Source organism: Gekko japonicus, unplaced genomic scaffold (assembly GCF_001447785.1).
Source record: "Gekko japonicus isolate JY-2015 unplaced genomic scaffold, Gekko_japonicus_V1.1 scaffold131, whole genome shotgun sequence".
NCBI lineage: Eukaryota > Metazoa > Chordata > Lepidosauria > Squamata > Gekkonidae > Gekko > Gekko japonicus.
In genome coordinates this window covers 2791442-2811943 of record NW_015167061.1, presented here as the reverse complement: position 1 = coordinate 2811943, position 20502 = coordinate 2791442, and the positions used below count along the sequence as shown (strand labels likewise).

General features: G+C 55.7%; 1 protein-coding gene across 2 annotated transcripts in view; it reads right to left on the bottom strand.

Annotated features, from left to right (window-relative positions):
* Positions 1-4829: 4829 nt before the first annotated feature.
* The window catches only part of LOC107111632 (protein DDI1 homolog 2), a 17307-nt gene continuing 1634 nt past the window's right edge, over positions 4830-20502 (bottom strand). Inside the window, exons 2-10 of one of the 2 annotated variants that reach the window (XM_015412624.1) lie at positions 19385-19508; positions 18246-18488; positions 16296-16422; positions 15775-15902; positions 15145-15273; positions 14949-15052; positions 13454-13643; positions 8597-8659; positions 7618-7693 (exon numbers count right to left, since the gene is read on the bottom strand). In XM_015412624.1, coding sequence (XP_015268110.1) covers positions 8643-8659; positions 13454-13643; positions 14949-15052; positions 15145-15273; positions 15775-15902; positions 16296-16422; positions 18246-18488; positions 19385-19508 — 1062 coding nt within the window. In that variant the 3' untranslated portion in view covers positions 7618-7693; positions 8597-8642. Of the gene's footprint in view, positions 7694-8596; positions 8660-13453; positions 13644-14948; positions 15053-15144; positions 15274-15774; positions 15903-16295; positions 16423-18245; positions 18489-19384; positions 19509-20502 lie in introns of both variants that reach the window. The other variant, XM_015412623.1, reaches the window with a different exon arrangement.

Genomic DNA, 20502 nt, shown 5'->3' with positions numbered 1-20502 from the left:
GTCGCCTCTGCTGCGGCTGCTGCGGCTGCCTCTTCCGCCGCCGGTGCCGCCTCCGCCCTCCCGCGCGGGCCTCGTGACGCGGCCTCTCCCCCCTGGCCGCCTCACGGGAGCCGGCTCCACGCCTCAGCGCCGCGCATGCCGGGAGTTGTAGTCCGGGGCGGCAGGGAGGGAGGGAGGGAGGGAGGCGGGCCCCTGGGCGGCCTCGCGGGCGGGGCGGCCAACACCGCTCCGCCTGCAGCAGGCCCTGGGGGTGGGGGTGGGTGTGGGTGTGGGGAGGAGACGACGACGGCACGGAGCTGGGAGGGGGCGTCCGTCCACGTGGCAAACGGGGTTCCATGTGGCCAAGTGCAAAGTGATGCACATCGGAGCCAAAAATCCTAACGATAAATGCACTTTGATGGGGTCCGAACTGGCAGAGACTGACCAAGAAAATGTTGAGACTAGTGTGCCAACGCTATGCTGGGGATTATTCGGAAGGGAATTGAAAACAGATCAGCCACTATCATAATGCCCCTGTATAAATCAAGGGTGTGACCTCATTTGGAGTATTGTGTGCAATTCTGGTCACCACACCTCAATAAGGGTATTATAGCTTTGGAAAAAGTGCAGAAAAAAAGGGCAACTCGAATGATAAAAGGGTTGGAACACTTTCTCTATGAGGAAAGGTTAAGGCGCTTAGGGCTCTTTAGCTTGGTGCTTGGGGGGGGGGTCAACAGTGGGAGGGCTTCTAGTGTCCTGGCCCCATTGGTGGACCTCCTGATGGCCCCTGGTATTTCTGGCCACTGTGTGACACAGAGGGTGCGTTCAGACGTGGCGTTTCTGCCAGCATAGATGCGATCACACTTACCTCTATCTTCCAGATCCCTCCGTTGGACGCCCACTCACACGCTGCGGGCGTCGGCGTTTTTTTTTTTTTTTAAGCACAGTTTGAGCATGCGCATAGGCAGCCATTCAGAGAATGGCGATCTTTGCGCATGCTCAACCCTCCCCCATTACATTTAAATTTTAAAGGTATGCCCGAGCGCATATCGCTTCCTTTAAAAAAAAAAAATTGCGGGGGAAAGCCGGAAGCCTCAGGATTCCGATGGAAGTGTCTCTGCAACGTTGGAGAGCGATCAGACGCCGGGATAAACCAGAAGCCACCGTTGCACTCTCTGTATACCACCACTTGGGACCTGATGGCAGAGTGCAAGGTTAGGGCGAGGAGGCAGATGTGCCCCGTCTGAACACCGGTGAGTACAACGGTTGGAACCGGCACCTAACCGGTATAAAGCCCCCGTCTGAACGCACCCAGAGTGTTGGACTGGATGGGCCATTGGCCTGATCCAGCATTGGCTTCTCTTATATGTGGGGCGAGTGATGCTCTGTATTCTTGGTGCTTGGGGGGGGCAACAGTGGGAGGGCTTCTAGTGTCCTGGCCCCACTGCTGGGCCTCCTGATGGCCCCTGGTATTTTTTGGCCACTGTGTGACACAATGTTGCACTGGATGGGCCATTGGCCTGATCTAACATTGGTTTCTCTTTATGTTCTTATGACCTTCTGGAGGAGACCCAGCGCCCATGCGTCGCAAACTGGGAGGGTGACCTGAGGCCACCTTCCCGCCACCAGGATGGATGCCGGAGGAAGCCCCACCCCCTCCTGTGGGCCGGACTTTGCCCCGGGGCCTCCTGGCCGCAGGGGTGTGGGCCCCCCCGAGGAGTGGGGCGGGGCGTGCAGCGTCTGGGCAGGGCAGGATACCTTGGCCAGAACCCCCTCCGTGGGGGCGGGGTTGGGGGCGGGTCACTCGCCCGGAGACACACACCCCCGGCAGGGCCTGGGCCCCTGCCCGCACCCAGTGGCTGCGCTCCACAGCCTCCACCCATAAGAACATAAGAGATGCCAATGTTGGATCAGGCCAAAGGCCCATCCAGTCCAACACTGTATCACACAGTGGCCAGAAATACCAGGTGCCACCAGGAGGTCCAGCAGTGGGGTCAGGACATTAGAAGCCCTCCCACTGTTGACCCCCCCAAGCACCAAGATGACAGAGCATCACTTGCCCCAGAGTCCCTATCTATACCTTGTGGCTAATAGCCACTGATGGACCTCTGCTCCATATACTTATCCAATTCCCTCTTGAAGCCGTCCATGCTTGTAGCCGCCGCCACTTCCTGTGGCAGTGAATTCCATGTGTTAATCACTCTTTGGGTGAAGAAGTACTTCCTTTTATCCGTTCTAACCCGACCGCTCAGCAATTTCATGGAGTGCCCATGAGTTCTTGTCTTGTGAGAAAGGGAGGAAAGTACCTCTTTCTCTACCTGCTCTTTCCCATGCATAATCTTATTAACCTCAATCATGTCACCCCTCGGCCGTCGTTTCTCCAAGCTAAAGAGCCCTAAGCGCCTTAACCTTTCCTCATAGGGAAAGTGTTCCAACCCTTTTATCATTCGAGTTGCCCTTTTCTGCACTTTTTCCAAAGCTATAATATCCTTTTTAAGGTGTGGTGACCAGAATTGCACACAGTATTCCAGATGATGGCCCTCTCCCAGCCCACCTATCCCTGCCTGTGAAGCTCCAGCCTGTGCTCTACACAGTCACCCAAGTTGAAAACAGAGCCACACACACACTTGCGCTTATTGCTTCAGCTTTGTTGGGCTGTAAATTCCACCCCGTGGGGGCCCCCCAGATCTGAGCGCTCCCCCTCCCACCCCGCACTGCTTCGCTGGCTGGCCTGGGCCAAGGAAATCTCCCACACGACCATTATGACAATATGAGTTTTATTTTATTTTTTAAAGTATTTTTACATTGTCCCCTTCTATAGAGAAACAATCCTCAAGGAAACCAGGTCTTGATTAATTACGGTGAGAACCGAAACCCCCTAACCTGATCAAGAGACCCCCCCCCAGATGCTCCCACAACGGGGCGAAGCAACCGCACACCAGCCAGCCCAGAAGGGGCCCTGAAGCGAAGCAAGGCGAGGACTCCTGAGACGCCGCGTCTCCTGGGGGGTGCTTCTCCTGCCCACAGACTGGGGCCACAGCTGTTGAATTTGCCACATACTTCTTCTGAGACGGTTACCCCAAGAGGCGGAAACCCTGGACGTGGCCCACAAACGGTGTCGGTAAGAGATCTCGTGGAGGCTCCCGGCCTGGGGGCAGAGCAGGCACTTCCCATGCAGCAGCACGGGACCCAGGCCCACCCCCTTCAGTGTTCCTTGAAAAGAAGGCCCTGGAGAAGTGCTGTGGGTCAGAGTGAAAAGTACAGGGGGACAAACAGGCAGGCCACGGCATCTGCTAGCCTTCAGGTGGCCTTTCCTGCCCTCCCAGAACTCACAGATGCGCAGTCTTTCTAGCACACGGTTTGCTTCTTTGCAACCGGGCAGGGGGCAGAGTCCTCAGTCAAAAAAACAACACCGAACCAAGCTTCAGCTAGGATCCTTGAGCACCTGCCAGCAATGCAAGCCTGGCTCTTGAGAACCAAGGACTGACACCTGCCAGGGCGGGCACAATCTGCAACTAAACCCACAACGCTTCCCTAACCCTCTCTAGTCAAGACAGACCGACAGGAGCACGGCACCGTCAGCGACGGGGGCCGGGGGGCACTCTTCCCCTCGGAGCTCCTCTTCCTCTGAAGGCAACCAAACGAGCGTCCTTTCCCGTAGGCGAGTGGCAGCTGGTGGGTTCAGGAAACGCAAAGGCCCAGTGATTTTGACACATTACCACTAGAGGCAAGAGAACCTCTTGCGGGGGGGGGGGGGGCCCCCCCCCCCCACGCCACCACAGTTCACTTTGTTTCCATCACAGCGGGCAAAAAAGAAGCACCTCGGAAGGCCGGATTCCCAGGGACCAAGAGGCACACGATGACGTTACCCGTAAGCTGAAGGCTGCAGATCTCTCCTCTGCCCAGACGGCCCCACGCACTCAACACGGGGCGTGCCACGCTGGATCAGCGTAACTGAAAATATAAGCAGCTTCTGGAAAACTCAGAGAGATCCCAGTTCCACCATGCAACTCCATTGGTTCGCAGCTCCTCCAAATTACAGGGGTGTCTATAAACATCTTAACTGGGGAGATACCTGTGGTTCTCTGACCCTTAGAACATCCCTACTTCCTATGTCAAAGCCCTAAAAAACAAGCATCTGAGCATGTTTCCCTCAAGGGGGCCATTTAAAACACAAGCCACACAGAGAGTCCCTCTCTGTGTCTGTAAAACAAGCAGCCCTTAACACAAAAGGTTCCATAATCTAAACAGGCGAACACATCAATCTGCAGCCACAACTGCAAAAGTCCTGTGTGCGTGGCCACAAAGCCGTTGGCACTTCACAGTGCGCAGGTAAACTGTGTGGTGTGAGAGACACCATAATCAGCGAAGCAAAACCAGATTCTTTGGGCGTGCTGAATTTGCCCCATGCAACGGCAGGAGGACAGCAGCTCCCCCAGGGGAAGGGGCCACTTCTGGACGCGGCACAGGCTGTTCAGGCTGCAACCCATGCCTCAACTCAAGAGGATGCCGAGGAAAGGGGGATTCCTACCTACTGCCGTTTATTTTGCTTGGAACAGGAAGCAAACAACGATGCCATGCTAACGCGAGAAAGAATTACATGTGACCCATAAAGTTTTGTCTGTCTCATCCTCTCCTGTCTGCTACCCTTGTCAGCTTTAATCACTGAAGTTCTCCATGAAGAAGAATGGGGGGGGGGGGATCACTGCTTGAAAGCCAACTGGCCACTTGGGCTCCAGCGTCGCTGTGTAAGCAGAGTGTGTCAGGCACTGCAGCAAACAGCCGGCTTGGCCACTCTCACATTGCCCCAGGCTGTTCCCCCCCCCCCCGGGGGGGTTTTTGGGGGGGATGTGAGGAAACACTGTCAGGGTCCTACAACGTCGAGAGGGACCCACTGAACCCAAAGGGTGAGGGCAACAGACGGGCACACTGGATTAAGCACATTCTTTCAGGCCTGCTGCGCACCCAGCCGTGGCAATACGGGACATCTGCCGTGAGGAGCAGAGACTCTCTTCTTCGGGTGGGAGAAAGGGATGCATCCCTCCCGCCATGCCAGGAAATCCGAATCTTCTACAGTGTTGACACGGGGGTGTTTTCAGAATCCACTGACTGGTCACTACTAGCCCACCCCTGGGAAGCCTCGCCCACAGAGGGTATGACCCATCCTGGCAGCCTGCATGGCTTCTCTCAGTAGATTGCCCCCACCTCCCTCTCAGCTGCTAATGAGGCAGTGCCCCAGAGGCACAGGGATGCAGCACTGCCAGAGGGACCCAGCCGGCAAGACAGGACACCAGCATCACCTGGCAAAGCGCTGGCCCTTTGCGACTGGGAGTGTTCTTGGCGGATGCCCTTAAACCTGGCAGAGGCAAGGCACACCTGCCCCCTCCTCCTCCTCATGCCGCTTCCAGGCCTGCTGGGCCCCACCATGCCAAGGCCGAACGGGTGGCCCTGTGGGGGAAGAGGGAGCGCTCCCCCTCTCGGGATCCCAGCAAAGGCCTGGGCCGGGCGCCCACACGCCTCCCCTGCACGGCCGCACACCCCATGCTCTCACACAAGCACCACTCCCATGCTCTGTCGCTTGCCAAGCACCATCAGCTCACATGCTCAGCAGGAGCATCTATGGCACAAACCCTGCTGACATGGATGCATCTCACACAGGCACAATACGTGGTCCCGCACGGCTCCCGCTCCTTTCAGAAGGCGTTTCCAAAGCAATGTTTTATAGCTTATTCTAATCTTGTATCTTTCTTTAAAACCAGGGGTTTGAATAAAAGATTTATCTTTATTCCATAATGCATTGCCTTAATAATAGTAATTAAAAGTTGATGTGTGATACAAGATTTGATTTTTTAAAAAGCCTGAATTGAACATTGGGGGGGGGGGGCGAGAGACAGACAGAAGATGCTTTGGCTGAAAGGAAAGGATTTTGTTTTTTTAAATGTCTGGCTCAATCATCAAAGCAGGATACTCTACGCGATTCAGAAGTATGCAGCAGAAGCCAGGCCATCTTCTTCGGGTCACGGAGGAACGACAATCTTCTTGGCTAGCAAAATAAGGAGGGCAAGATCCACCTCCCCACCCGCGCGCTCCAGAGCCTCGCTGGCTTCCTGGGGTGTAAAGCCCGCTCTCACAATCTGCTCAATGTCCCCAGAGGGGAAAACTGGAAGCGGAGGAGCGGCAGAATCACTTTCCGGAGAGCAGATGTGCAGAGCACCTGGTTCACCGGTGCTTGAGGAGACGGGCATTCTGGGTTCTCCTGGGGGGAAATTCAAAACGCTCCGAGATTCACGGCCCTGGGCAAGGCTGGAGGGAGGCTGGTTCTGCGCCAAAGCTTCACTGCCTGCAGTTTGGTCAGAAGAGAAACACGGAGGTAACGTTTCAGAGCATTCAGCACTGGAAGGTTCACGGGAGGCCGCTGAAGGTACAACTGAGCGACTCAAATCCAAGTCCAAAGGCTCTTCGATGACCAGAGCACCTCTGCCAGGCAATCCCAGTGTCTCCTGTCCCCCTGCTGAGGTGTCGTTGTGGACACATCCAGTCACCCCTTCAGGAGAGGGGAGCTCCACATCCTGGACGTCTCGGTCGCGACAGTCACGTGGTCTCCCTTCAAAGACCTCCTCTGCAGTTTCCTCATCAGGAAGGGCCCCTGGCTGATCAACGCTCTCGTTCCAAGAGGCCTTCTTATAACTCGCAACCAGGAGCTGATGGAGCTCCTTCAAGGCAGAGGCCAGAGACGGCGAAGCCTCTTCTGCCTGACGGCTCAGCTGCCCTTCAGGAGGAGGAAGAGGGCCCGAGACACCAACCGCGGCAGGTGTGTCTGTGGAGGCGAGCCTTCTTCTCCCAGTCGGCTTCAAGTCACTCGCAGGAAGAGGATCCACGGGGAGCGAAGACTTGGACGATTCGGCCTCCATCGCAGAACACTCGGGGCTCCCAGCCGGCCAATGGGCATTCTGCTCTCCCAGGAAGGCCTGGCCGGTGGCCTCCACTTCCATGAGGGCTTCATTCCCGGGGAGCTCGTCTGGTGCAGATCCTGGGCTCTGAGTCCCCTCCTCCTCCTCCTCACAGGGAAGTGTCGACTTGCTGTCCTTGGCTCCGCTCCCTTCAGGCATAAAGGGGTCAGGGGCCAGCCCTCCGTCTGCACCCGTGGCAGACACATCCTCCCGGGACCCGGATGCCTGAAGTGGCTCGCCTGGCGACTGTTCCATGCCAAGCTCCTCCTCGGGTGGCTGGGGGCCCGTTTGGCTCAGTTCCAGGCGCGAGGAAGGCAGCGGAGCAGCAGCGCCTAGTGGCAAACGGCTCCCCTCTGCTTCTTCCAGCGGAGGCGCCAGACCTGGGCCGCTGCCCTGAGCACGAGATGGCTTGGCAGGTGTGTTCAGTGAAGGACTATTTGGACTACACGACAGTTCTGTTCCAGCTAGAGAAGCATCAACATGGCTGAAAGCATCGCGATCGGAAAGAGGCCGTTCTCCCCTCCCTCGAGCAGCTGGGCATTCGGGAAGGGACTCTACAGACTTTGCAGGTCGAGGGCGAACAGTCTCAGCTGGGCTGGGCCGGTGGCGGCCGAGGGTAGGAGCAGAGATGGAGCGGTCGAGTGACCGGCCGAAGGACTTACTGGTCTTCACACCCATTTCCGGAAAACGGACGGGACGTTTAAATCCATCAGAACTCGGTAGCGAAGATGTTTCTGGTGAGGTAGTTTCTTTGTCAGGATTCTCTGTAAAGAGGGAGGAAGAGAGAGAAGAGCCGCGTAAGACACTGAATGTGACCAAGGGTGCCGACATCACTTTTACTCGAGGAGGGGCAAAGCTCATTCCGGGGACACTCATGCATGCATTTGGGGGTGGGGGTGGGCGGCTCCTGCTGGCCGCAGCACCTCAAGCAACATTAAGAGCCAGACCACCAGAGAGGCCAGAGACGGCATTCCTCAAGGAACGGCAACGACCCAGTGTCCCGTTACAAACTGCTCTGCGACCAGTGCTGTCGCCTTGGGGCTCGCCAAGGGGGGGGGTCTTCCTCTCCGCAACGGGAGAAAGAGCGCAGAAGACTCGGCCACATCCTGAGCGACAGGCTCTGATCGGCTCCGCAGTGGCCGTCCTGCTGGCTCCAATGAACCTTGCTGGGGTGCCACTGGCCCTCTTGCATGCACGCCCACGGAGGACCACCCAGGCCTCATCTGGGCCTCCGTCCACAGAGCAGTCCACTTTGAGAGCTAAGCAGGCAGCAACAGCAGTCACAGCAAGAGGCTGCGTTTGTGAGTCATGCCCAGAACGGCAAATGCCCTCTGGAAACAGGTCCTGCAGTGGTTCCAGAGGAGCAGCTGCTTCCGAGGTCTGCCTGGTACCTGCAAAGCCTCAGGCAAGACTCACAATCCCACCTCTCGTGCCCAGGAGGGGAGACCCCTCGACCACACGCCAGCCGTCCAGAGATGGGTACTTGGTGCCAGGCACCACCACGGACCTGTCTGGGGCGGGGGAATGTGGTTTGATGCAAGACACGTCCTTCTCTCTCAGAGGCAGGAACCAAAGCAGCACACAAGAGACACGCCCGTCCCATGGTGGCCGAAGGAGACCAAGGAAGCGGAAGCAATCATTCAGAAACTGGGGCTGTGTGTAAATACCTGGTCTGTGGCCCACTCCAGCAGCAGCAAACCCACACTACATGCATCAAGGCTTCTGGTGCTCTGTTTCGAATTAGGAGACAAACACACACCAAACTTGTGTTAGCACACTGCACACGCACACACCTGGAATCGCCCCCTCCCCCGCCGCCTCCCCCACTGCTTTGCTCAAGACAGGAGGCCCTCTGCGTTCGTTTGGGCAGGGCGCTAGGCCCCCCTTCGCAGCCTCAAGGCCCCCTCGTCTGTCAGAGAGAACGGTCGCGTTCCAGTGCCAGCTGCCCGAGCTGGTTCTAAATGTGGCTGCCGCTCCCTCCTGCAGCCGCTTCTGACTTGCTCTGCTCTCTGCCTGACTTGCAACTTTTCTTCCTGCTGTCTCTTCCCTTCTGTTTGGAAATGGAAATATGGCCGGCTTCAGTGGGAGCTTTGTGGGAGCCACTCCTCAGCTACTCCTGACGCTGAGGCTGCAGAACAGAACTGGAAACGGGACGGAGCAGCGTGTGGGACAAGCAGGATCCTGGCCAAAGATTTCGGCTGTAGCATCTCCCTGCCTCGGCATGAGAGGAGTTCCGGCAGATGAATTCTGTGCCTCTCAGTGCCCTGCCAAGCTGACCCATGAGGCCGGCTTCACTTGTGCAGCGTGGTGTGACTCTTGGGTTGTGCTCTGCTTCGCCGCCTGCCTCCCTGCCAGCCACACCTTGCAGCTGCTCCCCTCCAGAAAGAAGGACAGAGACACCTCAGGGCCTCCTCTGAGAAAAACGAAAACAGCCTTCCTCTCCTCGGAAGCGACATGAGCTGGGCTGGCTGCTTCTAGCCAATTGAACATGCTCCAACGTGCCCAGAGCATTTGCCTCTCACCACAAATGTTTCCTAACGTTCCTTACAGATCTGCAGCAGAGAAATCTAGGCCAAGCAGGAACAGAGAGCTGCATGGGAATTTTCTGAATGCCCCCGGCTGGACACCCAACACCACTGCCTGATTGGACAGGTTTTCCCCCCCTGGCCAGCAGTTTGGAACTCAGTTTTGGGGAGAACGGTGAGACGTGTGCATCACACCGTCTCAAAGCCACGTCTCAGGTGGACTTCCCCCACAGAAAGCATCTGGGGAGTCCAAACCTAAAGCAGTTTGGAGGGGAAAGGAGACCACAACAGTGCAGCAGAAGGAAAACCAGAAAGATCCACTTCAGGTATAACCCTAGCGTTGCCCATGGACACCTGATGGCTGAAACATTTCTACAGCACGGTGGATGCAATCCTGACCCCTCACTGGGAGGGACGGGAGACCACCGAGAGATCTCCACTGAGACCAGGATATGAGGGTAAGAAGCTCTGTATCCCTCCACAAAAACCTGCCACGTTTCCAGGGTGCCAGTGGCTGGAGGGTCTCACCAGAGTGGGCCACGAAAGGCTGGATGGCAAGCGGTCCTTTCATAAGAACATAAGAACATAAGAGACGCCAATGTTGGATCAGGCCAAAGGCCCATCCAGTCCAACACTCTGTGTCACACAGTGGCCAGAAATACCAGTGCCATCAGGAGGTCCAGCAGTGGGGCCAGGACATTAGAAGCCCTCCCACTGTTGACCCCCCCCCCAAGCACCAAGAAGACAGAGCATCACTTGCCCCAGAGCCCCTAGCTATACCTTGTGGCTAATAGCCACTGATGGACCTCTGCTCCATATGCTTATCTAATTCCCTTTTGAAGCCGTCCATGCTTGTAGCACCCACCACTTCCTGTGGCAGTGAATTCCATGTGTTAATCACTCTTTGGGTGAAGAAGTACTTCCTTTTATCCGTTCTAACCCGACCGCTCTGCAGTTTCATGGAGTGCCCACGAGTTCTTGTATTGTGAGAAAGGGAGAAAAGTACCTCTTTCTTTACCTGCTCTTTCCCATGCATAATCTTATAAACCTCGATCATGTCACCCCTCAGTCGTCTTTTCTCCAAGCTAAAGAGCCCTAAGCGCTTTAACCTTTCCTCATAGGGAAAGTGTTCCAACCCTTTTATCATTCGAGTTGCCCTTTTCTGCACTTTTTCCAAAGCTATAATATCCTTTTTAAGGTGTGGTGCCCAGAACTGCACACAGTATTCCAAATGAGGTCTCACCATTGATTTATATAGGGGCATTATTATATTGGCTGATCTGTTTTCAATACCCTTCCTAATAATCCCCAGCATAGCATTGGCCTTCTTTATTGCAGTCACACACTGTCTCGACATTTTCAGTGAGTTATCCACTACAACTCCAAGATCTCTCTCTTGCTCAGTCTCTGCCAGTTCAGACCCCATCAATGTGTATTTATATTTAGGATTTTTGGCTCCAATGTGCATCACCTTGCACTTGGCCACATTGAACCCCATTTGCCATGTTGACGCCCACTCGCCCATCCTTGACAGATCCCTTTGGAGTGCCTCACAATCCTCACTGGTTTTCACCACCTTGAACAACTTTGTATCATCCGCAAATTTAGCCACTTCACTGCTTACTCCCATCTCCAAATCATTAATGAACAAGTTAAAAAGCAGTGGACCAAGTACTGATCCCTGCGGTACCCCACTGCTTACCACCCTCCACTGAGAAAATTGCCCACCTACACTCACTCTCTGTTTTCTATGAACTAGCCAGTTTTTGATCCATAAAAGGACTTGTCCTTCTATCCCATGATTTTTGAGCTTACTTAGGAGCCTTTGATGAGGAACTTTATCAAAAGCTTTCTGGAAGTCAAGGTAAATAATATCTATTGGATCCCCCTTGTCCACATGTTTGTTCACCCCCTCAAAGAACACTAACAGGTTAGTGAGACAAGATCTTCCCTTACAGAAACCGTGCTGAGTCTGCCTCAATAGGTTTTGTTCATCTATGTGCCTACTAATTCTTTCCTTAATAATGGTTTCCACCAATTTACCCGGTATCGACGTCAGACTGACTGGCCTGTAATTTCCCGGATCTCCCCTGGAACCCTTTTTAAAGATGGGAGTGACATTAGCTACCTTCCAATCCTCAGGAATGGAGGCAGATTTTAAGGAAAGATTACATATCTTTGTCAGGAGATCTACAAGTTCACATTTGAGTTCTTTCAGAACTCTCGGATGTATGCCATCTGGGCCTGGTGATTTATCAGTTTTTAAGTTGTCTATCAGTTTTAGGACCTCCTCTCTCATCACCTCAATCTGACTCAGGTCTTCCAACACCCCTCCTGAAATCAGTGGTTCTGGAGTGGGCAAGCACTTCTCATCTTCCACAGTGAAGACGGAGGCAAAAAATGCATTTAGCTTCTCAGCCATTTCCCTATCATCCTTCAATACTCCTTTTACCCCTTGGTCGTCCAAGGGCCCCACTGCCTCCCTGGCTGGTTTCCTGTTTCTAATGTATTTGAAGAAAGTTTTATTGTTGGTTTTTACGTTTTTTGCGATATGCTCCTCATATTCCCTTTTTGCCTGCCTGACCTCAGACTTGCATTTTATTTCCTCCTGCAATCAAGCACAGTTCTCTTCTGCCGAAGAAGTCAGTGATGGGCAGACCAGAAGGTGGCCAGGCAGCCGGCCTGTTGCCTCCTGGGCTGCTACCTGACTGGCCAGGAAGCACTCCTGCCGTTTCTCCTGTTAGCACTCCCCCCAGTCCCTTGCTCATCCGGAGGCACGGAGGCTACTCTTCTGCTGACCTGCAGTTTCCACTACTAAGTCTTTTACTAGGAAGGAAGGAAGGAAGGAAGGAAGGAAGGAAGGAGTTGTGCTTCAAATCCCCAGAGACAGCCCAGCTGGGAAGGCCTAAATAAAGCACAAGACGAACGGAGGAAGGAAGGAAGGAAGGAAGGAAGGAAGGAAGGAAGGAAGGAGTTGTGCTTCAAATCCCCAGAGACAGCCCAGCTGGGAAGGCCTAAATAAAGCACAAGACGAACCGCTAGGTCTGCTCAAATGGGAACTTTAATGGTGAACCGCCATACAAAGGGAATGATTCCCCTTTTGCGTTTGTGCTCCCAGGGAAGGGCAACTTCTCCAAGAGAGCTCGGGCAGCTGGCCGGCTACGCGAGGATACAGAAGGCCCTGCGGCAGATCGAGTCTACTGACGCCCGGACACGGCCCCTCGCGCTCACTCTGCCTTCCTGCTCTCTGACTCGGCGCTCCCGGTAGAATCCAGCCGTAGCTAATTTTTTTGAAGGGAGGAGGACGGGTGAAGTTTAAAATCAGAGTTTCTTGCAACAGCTTCTGGAATTTAATCTTTATGAGATTGTGTCTATTTGATCTTAGGGATATGCTGCACTGGGGAGTGCCTGGCCCCTGCTGCTCAGGGCACGCCCTCGCCTGGATTGTGCAGGCTGACTTGTCAGAGGTGAACGAACCTGTCTTGGTCAACAGGGCGGACCAGCTAGCTGCCGACGGCTTCCAACTGGACAGGTGCCAGCCAGCAAGGCACAGTGGCTAAACAGGACTGGCAAGACCTGGATTCGAATCCCCACTCAGATCACTGGCAGGCTCTGGGAAAGGACCTTCCTGCCTCACTTACTGCACTGGATTGTTATCGGATTGACGCACACCAATCTCTGAGCAGGATACAAACCCGACACTCATTCTAGCAAGGCAGCCAGCAGCTGAGGCCCCAGAGCAGGGACGAGGCTGCGACTTGGAAGAGGCAAAAGCAATGAGCCCTGGAAGCTCCCGGTGCTTCTGCCTCTCCATACAGCACACGGCAGGTGCAGCCGCGCAGCAGAGCCACACCGGGAAACAGCGGCAACCAGACGCTTCTGGGACTCTGCCCGGGGGGGGGGGGGGGGGGGGGGCTCCCCCCCTTCAGCCACAGTGACCCCCTGGCATGCCTCCCCGCCCCGCTCACCCTCTGCCTGCTCCGGGCCCCCAAGGCGTACCTGCTTCCTCGACGGACTTCTGGATGGCCTCTGCCAGTTCGTGGTCTGCTATCTCCTCTGGCCTCATATCCTCCCGGCCGGCCCCATAGGCCAGCCTCGCGCACTCGGGGAGCTCCCCCTCCGGCAGGAAGGTCGTCTGAGAACCGGTGGTGCCGATCACCAAGACGTTCTTCTTGAGGTCGATGGAACACTGGGGGAGGCGGACCAAGGAAGGAGAAACTGAGCTGCATGGCTGGAGGAGAGCCCAAACCTTCTTGAGCCTCTCTGCAGTTGGGAGAGTGGGTGGTGGGTGCCGGCAAAGCCAAAAGGGTTACTCTAGAAGGCAGAGCCACAGGCAATACTTCTCTCCTCACGCTACAAAAGAAATTGCTTGGCAGCTACGCTGGACACCCAAAGCTGAGTAGTTCAGAGTCCAGCCCTTGGTATCGTCCGCATGTTGGCTGGATGCTTGCCCCAGCTGCCGGTCAGGAGAAGGCCCGGGTCGGTCCCTGATCCTGAACGGTCATCTCCCCCCGCAGGGCCCTGGACTCTTTGGAGAAAAGCTCCCTCTCTGCTTGGCAGAGGGAGCTCCGGGCGACCGTTGATCTCAGGCCCGAAGGGGAATGGAACCCCACACCCACAAAGCAGAGCCTAAATGCCCACAGCCCCCACCGACCCTCTTTCCTTGGAAATAGGAGGGCAGCCAGTCCCCAAGGCCTGCCTCTGAAAACCTCGCTGGGCACTGGGGAAGAAGCAGCAAGGAACCTGGCACTGCGGGCTAAGGAGCTGTCACGAGCAAAGCGCCACCACGGGTGCCTCAACTGCAGTTACCTGTGGGATTGAGCCAAAAGGCGGCCCATCGACTGCTTCAAACGCACCTGGAACGAGCACCCTGCGTGCGTGCACACACACCCACACACCGCAGCCTGGTGCAAATGGCTCTAATTCCGGTAGACAACAAGGTTGTCTCGGCCAAACATCTGAGAAACCAAAGTTTACAGCAGAGGAAAAGCCGCATCGCTGTCAACTGAGACCAACGATGAGTGTTCTCCCCTTGCGAAGAGAGCTACGGGCCTTTTCAAAGGGAAATGCTTCATGCAGAGAAGGAACCTAGCCTCCCTCACTGGAGAAACCATGGTCACTGCCTGCTGATGGGGACACAGAACACAAATTGGGGGGGGGGGAGCTGGGGGGAGAGAGAGAGAGAGAGAGAGAGAGAGAACGCAAGGTATAGCTCCAGGCACGACTTCCTGAGAGAGCACACACACACCCTGCCACCCACTTCTTCCTCCTATCCCAGCAAGCCTGCCTTGGCAGCCCGCACGTCCCCGGGGGGGGTGTGTGTGTCACGCAACGGCGTAATCTAGAGACAGGTGAGACATTAATGGGTCTCACGCGTGAGCTGGGGGCAGGAGAAGAGCCGAAGTGGGCCCCGGATGGTCTCCAGCCTCCCTGAGAAACGTTGGGTCAACAGGCCACCGTCCAGCCCGGCTCTCGGGATGAGCCCGACCCTCACCTGGTGCCTCTTCAGCATGTCCAGTCCCAGCAGCATGTCCATGGGCTGCTCCTCCAGGATGGAGAAGGAACACGGCAGGAAGTCCCCTTCGATCTGAACCTGAGCTGGAGCAGACGGAGAGCAGCCGGCAGGCCCGTCACCTTCCAGAATACGCCAGCCGCGGAACCACATGGGCCTCCCTCCCCTGCCCGCTTACCGAGGTGCACTCTGCCAATGATCTTCTGAGTGCCCACACCCTTGGCAATGCCTGCCCACCGCCGGTCCACGAGTCGCATGATGTTGCACCTATCAGCACACGCTTGGCTCATGATGGTCATCTGGGCCCCTGCCGGAGACATAGCCGGCATTGTCAGGAAGACAAAAACCACCCGAGAGACACTTGCTATTCCTCTCCCCGCTACGGGGGTTTTCGTATAAGCAAAACGAGCACGTTGGAGTACAAGCCTCCCCCCGCCCCCCAAACACACAAAGATACAGGCAATGGTTGCAGCTTTCCCCGCACACTTTTCAATCACTGGACTGGAAAAGGCTACATTTCCCAGATATTCCAGTGGAGGGGTTTGGTGGGTACATGCAGGCGAGCCGGATTTTTCCCAAGCCAGGCCTCTTGGCTGGCCTCCACCAGTCCTGCCTACTGCCTCTGAAGCAAGAGGCCTTCCAAAGCCTGCTGCATTAGTGACACGGGGACCTGAACCCAGGACCTCCTTCAGGCCAGAAGCAGGCAGGTAGGCTGGCTCTGCGGCTCCAGGAGGGCCCAGGGGCAGGACCCCCCCCCCCCCCCCCCCCCCCCGTGCTGTGCCGGAGCCAGAGGGCGAGGCGGACTCACCCGAGTCCACGAAGGCCTTCACGGGGTGGCCGTTGACCTTGCAGTTGATGTACAGCATCACCACCTGGCCGAAGCTCTCGGGGGCCTCCTCCATGGCGATCGTCATGTTCTCCTCAATGTTCTGCTGCCTGGACCCAAGGCCAAGACGAGGCTCAGGGCCACAGAGACCCTCGGCCGGGCTCCCCGGCAAGGCAGCCTGCCCCTCTCTCCGCGCCGGAGGGACAAAACCGCCGCAGAACAGGAGAGCGGGGAGGGGGGCTCAGGGTGCTGAAGGGGCCTCCTTCTCTGCACCCTCTTCTCCTCTCTGGGGAACCAGCCCCACCCACCCGCCCCGGGGACTGAGTGGCCACCCTTCGCCAGGCAGCCCCGGGCTGTGCAGAGACCACCCAGCGACTGCAGGCCCAGCTGACAGGAGCTGAAGCTGCCCTCGTCCACCTCGAGGTTCCAATGCGGCTCCCCAGCACCCAGGGCCCCCAATAACAACAACGGGGCGTCAAGGGCTCGCGCCCCGGCCCGGTTACCGGATGTCCTCTTCAATCTTTGCCTGAGCCTCCAGATCAAAAGGGTCGGCAGAGAAGAGGCGGATCCGCTCCTGCTCCCGGCGCGCTCGGTCCTGCTGCTGCTCCACCAGCACCTGGGAGAACTTCTCTGAAGACACAAAGATACGGGCAGGTTGGAGGCAACGCCTTCTTTGGCACAGAAGGACATCCGCAGTTGTGGCCCAGAGGTCGAGGCGCCGTCAACTGCCACCAGGATCGCCTATGCAAAGGCTTTCCAAAAAGGGTCAGGCGGGAGGAGACCCAGGCCAAAACGGCCCAGCTGCCCGGCTAGAACATTCCTTTCTATCTCGCGATGCTGCCCCTCAGATGCATCAAATTGGAACACGGAATTCTTTTATATTTTTTTTGGTAGTTATTCATTGGATTTCTAGTCCGCCCAGGGTCCCAGGCCAGTCAGTCTGACGTCGATACCGGGTAAATTGGTGGAAACCATTATTAAGGAAAGAATTAGTAGGCACATAGATGAACAAAACCTATTGAGGCAGACTCAGCACGGTTTCTGTAAGGGAAGATCTTGTCTCACTAACCTGTTAGTGTTCTTTGAGGGGGTGAACAAACATGTGGACAAGGGGGATCCAATAGATATTATTTACCTTGACTTCCAGAAAGCTTTTGATAAAGTTCCTCATCAAAGGCTCCTAAGCAAGCTCAAAAATCATGGGATAAAAGGACAAGTCCTTTTATGGATCAAAAACTGGCTAATTAATAGAAAACAGAGAGTGAGTATAAATGGGCAGTTCTCCCAGTGGAGGGGGGTAAGCAGTGGGGTACCACAGGGATCAGTACTTGGTCCACTGCTTTTTAACTTGTTCATTAATGATTTGGAGATGGGAGTAAGCAGTGAAGTGGCTAAATTTGCGGATGATACAAAGTTGTTCAAGGTGGTGAAAACCAGTGAGGATTGTGAGGCACTCCAAGGGGATCTGTCAAGGATGGGCGAGTGGGCGTCAACATGGCAAATGGGGTTCAATGTGGCCAAGTGCAAGGTGATGCACATTGGAGCCAAAAATCCTAAATATAAATACACATTGATGGGGTCTGAACTGGCAGAGACAGATCAAGAGAGAGATCTTGGAGTTGTAGTAGATAACTCACTGAAAATGTCGAGACAGTGTGTGACTGCAATAAAGAAGGCCAATGCTATGCTGGGGATTATTAGGAAGGGTATTGAAAACAGATCAGCCAATATAATAATGCCCCTATATAAATCAATGGTGAGACCTCATTTGGAATACTGTGTGCAGTTCTGGGCACCACACCTTAAAAAGGATATTATAGCTTTGGAAAAAGTGCAGAAAAGGGCAACTCGAATGATAAAAGGGTTGGAACACTTTCCCTATGAGGAAAGGTTAAAGCGCTTAGGGCTCTTTAGCTTGGAGAAAAGACGTGTTAGAACGGATAAAAGGAAGTACTTCTTCACCCAAAGAGTGATTAACACTTGGAATTCACTGCCACAGGAAGTGGTGGGTGCTACAAGCATGGACGGCTTCAAAAGGGAATTAGATAAGCATATGGAGCAGAGGTCCATCAGTGGCTATTAGCCACAAGGTATAGCTAGGGGCTCTGGGGCAAGTGATGCTCTGTCTTCTTGGTGCTTGGGGGGGGGTCAACAGTGGGAGGGCTTCTAATGTCCTGGCCCCACTGCTGGACCTCCTGATGGCACTGGTATTTCTGGCCACTGTGTAACACAGAGTGTTGGACTGGATGGGCCTTTGGCCTGATCCAACATTGGCGTCTCTTATGTTCCCAGACCACTCAGGGCTTTAAAAGTTAATGCCATAACCATGACCAATCTGGTATTGTGTGTGTTTGTGAGCCTGGGAGCCGTGGTGAACAACCCTTCCGAGAGGGACAATTCAGTCGCCCGGACGTCACCCCAGCCAGAAACGGAAGTGCCCACAAGCTACTCACCAAGGTCTCCGCTCAGCAGGGCTTCTGCCAGGGGTGGGTTGCGCTCCTTCAGCAGGGAGAGCTCATGCGGGTTGGCGAGCAGCATGTCCCGCAAGAGAGCCGGGTTGTCCAAGCCCTGGGGGGCGGGGGGGACTTCAGGAGGAGACGTGCGAGGGGGTGGTGCAGGCTGCTGTGGCAGTGGCTGGGCTGCTTGTGCCGACGTCCCCGGCACTGTGATGCTGCTGAAGTCTATCCTGGGCAAGCCTGGGGACAAGGAGAAATCCATCAGCATCCTCTAGAAACTCCCAGACTACGACGTGCTTCAGAAGACCCTGCAAGGAATCACCTCTGTTACCTGCAAGGTACACCCACGTGGAAGCCGCTCGCTCCGTTCTCAGAGGATGCCTCCCGGCCTCACTGCTCTATTTTGCCAATGCTGGGCCACTCAGCTCCTGAGAAACTGGACCGCACCCAGCTCCTTAGGCAAAAGATGCTGAACTTGGGGCCCCAACAATCCCAAATGCTTCCCCTAAGGGCGTGCAGATAGTGCCTCCCACCGGCATGTCAGACAAGGGCACCTCCCTGCCCCCAACACCAACGAAGTAACACACACCCCTCAGGTAACTGGCCCTTCCCCTGTTACGCCAGAGTCTGCATCCGATCCCCACAGAATGGGCCTGCACGGGGCCCCGGGGGGGGGGCGGGGGTACAGGTTCCAAGGACAGTGGGTGGTCCCGCAGAGCAGGGACCCTGGGGGAGAGCAGCTCAGGCCCACCCCCAAATTTAGCAAACAGCCGGCAATACTTTTACCAAAACTTTTCCAAAGCAGCTCCTGATGAAGCGGCAAAGTTAAACCAGAGAATCAAGAAGCTACATCATGATCTGACCAATGGTCCCTCTATGCTGTGGAGTCTTGTGAGCAAAAATTCCATTTTGTGAGCTCCTGGCATTAAAGTTGTGAGCGAACTATTTGGCTACTGCACAAATTAGTTTGCTCTGGAGCCATCCTTCCTGAGCTAAAACAGAGACGTGTGAGCCAGAGGCTAGAAAACTGAGCTAGCTCACACTAACTCAGCTTAGAGGGAACACTGGACCTGACCGTTGTGTGCAACACCGACACTGGGGAGGCCGTGGGGGTTCTGGCAGAATTGCTCTCTCACCAGGGAATGGAGCCCGCCTCTCTGCATTCTCCATTTGCTGCAATACCACCACGTCCCCATCTTTCAAGCCATAGGAAGCCAACGATCTGTGGTTGTCGGTTAGAGGCACCTCTGCATAGACAATCTGGAAGAGAAGACGAGGCCAGTGAGAAGCTGGAAAAAGGTGTTCCAAATTAGCCTCCCTGCACCACTACTGAATACGTATATGGGCAGACATCCACTAGGACCTGAGTGACTTCCACGAGGCCAGGGCCCCTGAGTGCTTCTGCGGCTCACTTCTATACAGCCAGCCTTGCATGGAAGAGTATGAAAGAACACAACAAAAACCAGAGAGGGCTCGAGGCGGGCCTCTACATTCCACTGTGCAACGAGACTCAAAAAGTCTTCGCTCCAGGTCATGAGCCCTACTGCCCCGGAAGAGGTGTTCTGCATCCTGTGGAAACTGACCAGGGGGCCTGAGGGCCAAACCACACACCTGTGGCTGTTAGAGCTAGCAACCTCCCCCCCCTGCCCCCCCACAGTGGCTTGTCCTCTGGGCGAGAGGGCAGCTCACCAACAGCCTCTTCAGTATCCTCCTAGCTACTACCGCCTTTCCTGTGCCTATGGCCAATTTGTTTCACTGATGCGCCTTTTTCTGCACAGGTGTTAAGGGGATTAGGGGGGGCGCACAGGGGGGCTGACAGCCCAAGTCCCCCTCACACTCAGCACCCGTTTCCTGCAGAGGAGGCTGATTAGACCGCTCTGCTCTGAGGCAGGCTCCCCAACCCCCACTCCCTCAGCCACCCGGATTCCAAGCTGGGAGCCCTCCCCCGCCCCCCCCCTCCCAAAAGCAGTTTGGCTGGCAGGAGAAACGGCCCCCTCCCGCCCAACCTGCTGCGTCACCCCCTCCGGGCCCACCCACACCTCTGAGCGAGCTGGTCTGGCTGGCTGGCTGGCTGGCAGGCAGGCAGGCAGGGTGGGAGGTGAGCAGGTGCCCTCCGTGCCCTCTTTGTGGAGTCCCGCCTCCCCTTCGCCAGCTCTCAGCCAGCCTGGCAAAAACCCCAAGTGCGGCTCAGCTACCCCAACAGCTCTCTTCTCCCCTCTGCCCTGCTCTTTCCTCCCCCAGGTGCCCAGCAGCC